Source organism: Limanda limanda, chromosome 19 (assembly GCF_963576545.1).
Source record: "Limanda limanda chromosome 19, fLimLim1.1, whole genome shotgun sequence".
NCBI lineage: Eukaryota > Metazoa > Chordata > Actinopteri > Pleuronectiformes > Pleuronectidae > Limanda > Limanda limanda.
Window position 1 is genome coordinate 22,614,590 of NC_083654.1, and position 7,810 is coordinate 22,622,399.

The window sequence follows — 7,810 nt, forward strand, 5'->3', positions numbered from 1 at the left end:
AACATCTGCTCTCGTCACGACGAGGTGATGAAGAGGTTCTGCCGCACTGATCAGCAGTGTTTCTGTTATCTCTGCTCTGTGGAGGAACTTAAAGACCACGACACAGTGTCAGCTGCAGCAGAAAGGACTGAGAGGCAGAGAGAGCTCGGGCTGAGGAGACAAACAATCCAGCAGAGAGTCCAGGACACAGAGAAAGACGTGAAGCTGCTTCAACAGGAGGAGGAGGCCGTCAATGGCTCTGCTGATAAAGCAGTGGAGGACAGTGAGGAGATCTTCACTGAGATGATCCGTCTGCTGGAGAAAAGAAGCTCTGATGTGGAGCAGCAGATCAGATCCCAGCAGGAAACTGAAGTGAGGCGAGTCAGAGAGCTTCAGGAGAGACTGGAGCAGGAGATCACTGAGCTGAAGAGGAAAGACCATGAACTGAAGCAGCTCTCAGACACAGAGGATCACAACCAGTTTCTACACAACTACCCCTCACTGTCACCACTCAGTGAATCTACACACTCATCCAGCTTCAGGATCCGTCCTCTGAGGAACTTTGAGGACGTGACAGCAGCTGTGTCACAGGTCAGAGGTCGACTACAGGACATTCTGAGTGAGACAGAGACAGAGATTTTACAGATTGTGTCTCGAGTGGATGTTTTACTGCGAGAACCAGAGCCAGAGACCAGAGCTGACTTCTTAAGATATTCACAGGAAATCACACTGGATCCAAACACAGCATTCAAACAGATGTTATTATCTGAGGGAAACAGAAAAGTAACAGGAATGAGAGAAGATCTGTTTTATTCTGATCACCCAGACAGTTTCACTTATTGGGATCAGGTCCTGAGTAGAGAGAGTCTGACTGGACGTTGTTACTGGGAGGTGGAGGTGAAGGTGGGGGGGGGAGGAGGAGTTCATGTAGCAGTCACATACAAGAATATCAACAGAGCAGGAGACTTAGATGAATGTTTATTTGGATACAATGATAAATCTTGGTCATTATCTTGTTGTGAAAACGGTTATAACTTGTTTTACAACAGCATCAAGACTCCAGTGTCAGGTCCTGTGTCCTCCAGAGTAGGAGTGTACCTGGATCACAGTGCAGGTGTTCTGTCCTTCTACAGCGTCTCTGACACCATGACTCTCCTCCGCAGAGTCCAGACCACATTCACTCAGCCTCTCTATGCTGGAGTTAGGGTTTATCCTGGAGCCACAGCTGAGTTCTGTAAACTCAAATAGACTCGAGTCATTAAAAGAAGTGATTTAGATTCTGTGTGTAAATCTTTAACTTCTTTTGTCTCCATGTTTGTTGATCAAAGTTCGTCGTTGTGACGTTTCTGCTCCGCACAGAGATCAGCTGTCAATCAAACACTGACCTTCCTTTATCACACATATTTAGTTCTCACTTTGTAAAGACAGAAATCTTTAATTACACTGACATGAATGTGTTTGAAAGAACTAATGTTGCTGTTGTTTTCTCATTAGATCCCGAGCACCGAGCGGTGGGAGGCACTATTGTATTTTGAAGGATTTGCATTTCCATTTTGGGCTTTTTCAGGGCGAAATTGCTGTAACCTCTGTGTTCGAGGTTCAACCTCCCTCAAACTACATGTGTGTAGCCCCATGGTCTCCTTTGGCGAGTCCAGTGTGCATTGTCCTATCACTACCAAACTTCTGTCTCATGATTGGAGACTAAGCCTGAATAGCTCTATGTGTCAATATTTCCTCAGTGTCATAGCGCCACCTACTGATTCATCATGAAACAGGAAGTACTTTGTTAATCCACTCTGCATTATCCAACCGGCTCCAAACTACTGACCTATGATCACAATCCTGACCTGAACACATCCATCCGACCGCAACAGGCTTCAGCGTGCGGGTGCTCGGGCCCATCAGAGCTAACGAGCCCTAGTTACAGTTTGTGTCTCTTGTTAATTAAAACTGGATGTTTTTACATCAGTTCCCAAAAGTTTCGAAACGACCAAACGGTTTGAAACTCACAAAAGTTACATTTGTCAAACTTTTTTTAGAGTTGATTGTAAAATTGTTTGACAGTTGAAGGGATGAAAGATGTGACGATGAATCTTCTGGACTCGTCTTTGTGATTTAACTCTTAACTTAAAGGAGTCAGAGCAGAGGGAGGGAGGAGCCAAAGTGTCAAAATATTCAAAAATCTGAACCTTCTGGTTTGAAACAACAAACTACAAATAAAACAATTCAGTCCACAGGTCAAAGAGGCTCAATTTTATTGTTTTGGCAGAATTTACATTTTCTGTGTTTTAAGGAAAAACTGAAGCTTAATTCTGTACAATTAAAAAAAAACGGAATTTTCATATCATTGTATTTTTCATAAATATATAGTCAGGAGAGAAAATCCTGACGAGCACAGACTGAACGAACAAACGTGATTGGTCCTTGAAAAGAAAGACGAGAATGAAATCTAGAAAATTTTCACTGAAGCCTCACAGGAAATAAAAAAATATAAAAAAACAAAGAATATCTACAAAGTGAACAGTGATATTTTACATCTATTAAATAATCCCCACAAAACAACCACAGGTTTTTTCTATTAAAAGACAAAAAGAAAACATGGATGAATCTGACGGACGCAGCACGACAGAGGATCAGATCAGACTGTAGTCCTTGAGCAAGGCACTAGACCTGTGCTGCTGCTGGAGTGAAGGTTCAGACTCAGTAATTGAACGTTTCCCTGAAGCCGTCGGGTTCCGTCTGGTTCACGTCAGGATCCTTGGTCGCGCAGCAGCTGTCCGTCAAACATCTGGACTCCAGCGTTTCACAAATATACAAACAAGATCCTCAGCAGAGTCGAGGAAAACAAGACGTTTCTCCTGCACCATTAATAACCAGATTCTCACTGCGAGGCGTTCGTCCACTTCCTGTGAAAGTGCAGCGAACGTCTAGAAGCTCTGCTGCAGCGCCACCTGTGGGTCGGATCAGTTAGGATGCGCAGAGAGCGGCGACAAACAGAAACTTTTCTTTTTCAGCTCAGTTCCAAACGGGCACATTTCATTCACTCCACATTTTCACATTAAATATTAAAAAGCAGCACTTTGTCGAGGTGCAGGCTGCTGCTGCGAGATTTTAATTTTTACAATATATTTTATATATTAGGACGTTTTCTTGCAAACTTTTTTATATCGACAAGTCGACAGGATCTAAACTTTCTAGTTTTTCTGTTTCCTGCAGGAAAAGAGTTGTTTGAAAAGGAGAGAAACGTTACTCGTGTTTAGCAATAAAGTGATTTTCAAAAACAATCTGAGGTTTTTCTTCCTTCTCCATGTTTTCCACCGTCCGTCGCTCTTTTGTGTACCATCACCATGGCGACACCCCCTAGACCCCCTCTGATTGGCTGATTAAATATTCAGCTGTCCGCCGGCGGGCAGGCAACGGTTGCCTCGGAGACGTCGGCGAGGAGGACGGGTGATGGCGTCCTCTGAGCGAGGTGTGGTTGCCGTGGTGATGGTGGTGAGGGTTGTGGTGGGAGGAGGGGGGGGGCGGTGGCGGGTCGCGGAGAGACGGCGGGACGGCGGAGGACTTGATGGGGACGATCCGAGTGTCCATGACCTCACAGTCCACCTGCATCATCATCTCGTAGCCTCGAGACGTGTTGTACAGACTCTCTGAGGAACAAAGGCTTTCAGGAAAGTTTCTAACTTACAAGAATAACTTCTGTTCCAAACATTAAGGTTTTTACTTTAATTCCATTTAAACAAGCTCATGTTTCAGTGATGTCCTGCAGCCAGTAGGGGGCGTAACAGAAGCAGGAATCATATTCATAATGAAGCTGATCTCAAAGTAAATGTTTAACAATAATTACTTTGAGTTTAAATTAGTTTAGTTACTCACCGTTAACGGACATCGCCGGCATCACCAGAGACATTTTGGGTCGGCTGGTTTTATTGTGGCTGATGGCCGGTAACAGCAGGTGGTCCTGTAGGGGGCGACAGAGGACACATTCAGGACTGTTCGCGCTGTCACTCACACGATTTCCATGTTCACCTAATCCAGTGTTTGGTGACGATATAAATTAGGTGAGAGTCATTTTTCTCGTAGACTTAGAAACAACCAGTGGAGTCGCCCCCAGCTGGTCGTTAGAGAGAAGACATGTTTTAGGCTCTTCAGTGTCGGCTACGTTTGTTGTTATTTACAGTCGATGGTCTAAATGCTGCGCTACACAAAGTGCATCATGGGATTGATACGTACCCGTCGGAATGAGACCACGTAGAAAGTGTCCTCTCTGCGCTCGATGGCGTCCAGGAAGTCGCTGTACGTGACCTCAGGAGCAGAAAGAACCTGCAGCTGACTGCAGAGACAAAAGGGGTCAGAGGTCACCACTGATCAGACAGGAGGAGACGGGACGGAAGGTTTCCCTGGGACGAGTCTCGTACCTCTCCAGGGAGCGATGAGTCGGAATCGGCAGATATCTGGAGAAGTTCGTCTTCCTCAGCTGAGCTTTCTGTAACACAACAGCGGATTGGTTCAATTACGAAGAAGAAGAAGAAGAAGAAGAAGAAGAAGAAGAAGAAGAAGAAGAAGAAGAAGAAGAAGAAGACGAAGAAGAAGAAGAAGAAGAAGAAGAAGAAGAAGAAGAAGAAGAAGAAGAAGAAGAAGAAGAAGAAGAAGAAGAAGAAGAAGACGAAGACGAAGACGAAGATGAAGAAGAAGAAGAAGAAGAAGAAGACGAAGAAGAAGAAGAAGAAGAAGAGCTGGGTCACTACCTGGGCGATCTTGGCCTTCTTGGCAATCTTTGGTTTCCCTCCAGATTTCTTCCGGTCGCTCTGATGGCGTTGAACCCAACCTCTCAGCTCGTCGGCCAACCTGTCGACCGTCACAGGAGAGTCAGAGACACGAGCTGAACAAGGATCTGATTCTGTGATGACAAGTCAACAAAGAGTTCTGACCTCAGCGACTCGGAGCGATTGAACTGCCGACAGTCTGAGGAGGTGAAGTACCGGTCGATGTCCTGAAGAACCAGGTCCTTCATGTCGCTGAAGACGTCGCTCAGGTTCCTGAGACACACACACAGTTCATGGATCCTAATAAAACTATGTTCAGAGGACTGATGTTCATGAGTGTGTGGACTCTGGTTCCCTTTAGAGAATTGTGTTGGTTCTATAATGCGACTGCAGGAGCTCTACTGAGTGATGCTGTGTTTCAACGCCACACCTCCAGCTGGTTTCCTGTGATGTCACTTCCTCCTGACACATGAATTCTAAACTTTCTTTCACAGATTTCTACACAAACACAAGTTTGTATCAAAGAAAAGATCAAAGAAACACAATCAACTCACTTTAAAAGAGATTCCGGGTCGATATGACGAAGTCGGAACACGTTTGTTCCGACTTCTTGTTAGACTTTGATTCAGTTTATTAAATCTGATTCTGCAGCTGAATTTAAAACGACTTATTTTAACGTCATCTGCGTAAAGTTCAGAGTTTTTTTCTCACCTGAAAGGAAACGACTCTGCAACAAATCTGTCCGCCTCCGCTCCGTCCTCCTCCGTCTCCGTCTTGTCCTCCTCTCTGCTCGGAGGCTGCGGCGCCGCCTTCGCCGGCCGCTGCGGCGGCGGTCGCTGCTCGATCTCCAGCAGCTGACGTCCTGTGTACCACACCACGCTGTCCTGTGGACCCGTGGACAGCTTCCTGTCCATGATGCTGCGGAGACGAGGACCAGCACAGTGAGACACCAGGAACCAGAGGGACCAAGCTCCTTGCTCACAAGATGGCAGCGTTCATATCCCAGAGACTAGAGCTTCATTCTATTTACATCTTTGGGACAAAAATTAGGTTTACAGTCTTAAGAAATTATTTTGTTTGATTTGTTTGATTTGATGGATTTGTTTGATTTGTTTGATTGGATGGATTTGTTTGATTTGTTTGATTGGTTTGATTTGATGGATTTGATGGATTTGGTGGATTTGGGTCTGTTCCCTGACCAAAGAGGGGATTTACGTGTAACTTACGTGTAAAATGAAAAAATTTAAAATAAAAACACTGAAGAAAATGTTTAAAGCGCAAAAACAAAACGTGAGACCACAGAGGACATTCCTCATGAAAGAGAGGGAGTGTGTGTGTGAAGACTACCTGACGGGTCCAAAGCTGAAGGTCATGAAGAGCAGAACAGCCATGACACACACGGCTCGTTTGTTACTCGCTGAGTCGCTGCCCTGAGAAACAACACAAACAGTCAATAAAACATTCACACATAATGATGAATTCTTATTGAAATGAGACGTGATTGTGTTTTGAATCTTCTCAACGTGATGTGACTTTGTGTACGTTTGATTTTCTAACAACAAGTTCCAGACTTCTAATGTTTTTCCAGATGTTCTCTGTTGGAGATGTGTTACAGAAGTGGAGCGACTCATTAAAGAAGAAGTGATGGACAGGTGGTCCTCCTCCTCCTCCTCCTCCTCCTCCTCCTCCTCCTCCTCTCTGAGTGTCCCTGACCTCTTTCCCAGCCAGGCGCTCCCTCAGAGCCTGGTTCTCCCGCCGCAGGCGCTCGTTCTCCTGCTGCGCCTCCCTCAGCTGACCCTCCAGCAGCTGCAGGTACTCCTTCTTCTTCTTCCTGGACTGGCACGCAGACTCTCGGTTCTTTATCATCCTCTGCTGCCGCTTCAGCACCTTCATCTGCAGCAGGAGAGAGAGAGAGAGAGAGAGAGAGAGAGAGAGAGAGAGAGAGAGAGAGAGAGAGGGAGGGACATCTTGTGGTTTAGAAGAGAAAGAGGACAGAGGAAGTTTTCCTGGACATTGTGTGTAGTTGGTGTGTGTCCTGTGCAGTGAGACTCTGGTGTGTTAGATCCTGATGGGACCAGTTCACCCTCCGACTGGTTAGAGTGAAATAATGAACGTGTGAAGTTGTTTTAGAACTGAAGCTCTGACTCATTTGAAAGATTTCAATTAAAAAGAGGTTTAACGAATCGTTGCTTCCTCTCCACTCACGTCGATGTCCCCGGAGCTGGTGCCAGGTACAGCGGAGGTTGCCGGGACGATGGGTTTGCTGGTGGGCGGGGCCGTGGGACTGGAGCAGTGCTGGGTGATGGAGGGAGAGACCGGCTCCATCTTGACGATGGGAGGAGCCGAACCGAGGCAGACGGACTGAGAGAGGACGACTGGAGGAGGAGAAGAAACACTCATTAGTGTGTGATACACACACACGCACGCACGCACACACTCTCACACACGCACATACACGCACACACACACACACGCACGCACGCACGCACGCTGACTCACTCAGACACACACTCTCTCACTCAGACACACACTCTCTCACTCTCTCACTCAGACACACACTCTCTCACTCAGACACACACACACACACACACACTCTCTCACTCAGACTCACACACACAGACACACACACACTCTCTCACTCAGACACACTCACACTCACACACACACACACACACACACACACACACACACACACACACACACACACACACAGACACAGACACAGACACAGACACACACTCACTCACTGTCTCACTCTGACACACACACACACACACACTCACTCTCTCACTCTCTCACACACACAGACACACTCTCTCTCACTCAGACACACACACACACTCACTCTCTCACTCTCTCACTCAGACACACTCACACACACACACACACACACACACACACACACACACACACACACACACACACACTCACACACTCACACACTCACACACACACACACACACACACTCTCTCTCTCACTCAGACACACACACACACTCTCTCTCTCACTCAGACACGCACACACAGATACACTGATGCACAGACCCAAACACACACACACACAC

At 46.4% G+C, this 7,810-nt stretch overlaps 1 protein-coding gene across 1 annotated transcript in view; it reads right to left on the reverse strand.

The window, feature by feature from the left end:
* Positions 1–2,211: 2,211 nt before the first annotated feature.
* Positions 2,212–7,810, reverse strand: part of atf6b (activating transcription factor 6 beta) — a 10,476-nt gene continuing 4,877 nt past the window's right edge. The window contains exons 8-17 of the mRNA XM_061092418.1: positions 6,951–7,120; positions 6,459–6,638; positions 6,093–6,175; positions 5,457–5,663; positions 4,911–5,018; positions 4,728–4,827; positions 4,398–4,465; positions 4,213–4,312; positions 3,856–3,940; positions 2,212–3,629 (exon numbers count right to left, since the gene is read on the reverse strand). Of these exons, the coding sequence (XP_060948401.1) occupies positions 3,340–3,629; positions 3,856–3,940; positions 4,213–4,312; positions 4,398–4,465; positions 4,728–4,827; positions 4,911–5,018; positions 5,457–5,663; positions 6,093–6,175; positions 6,459–6,638; positions 6,951–7,120 (1,391 nt within the window). The 3' untranslated portion in view covers positions 2,212–3,339. The remainder of the gene's footprint in view (positions 3,630–3,855; positions 3,941–4,212; positions 4,313–4,397; positions 4,466–4,727; positions 4,828–4,910; positions 5,019–5,456; positions 5,664–6,092; positions 6,176–6,458; positions 6,639–6,950; positions 7,121–7,810) is intronic.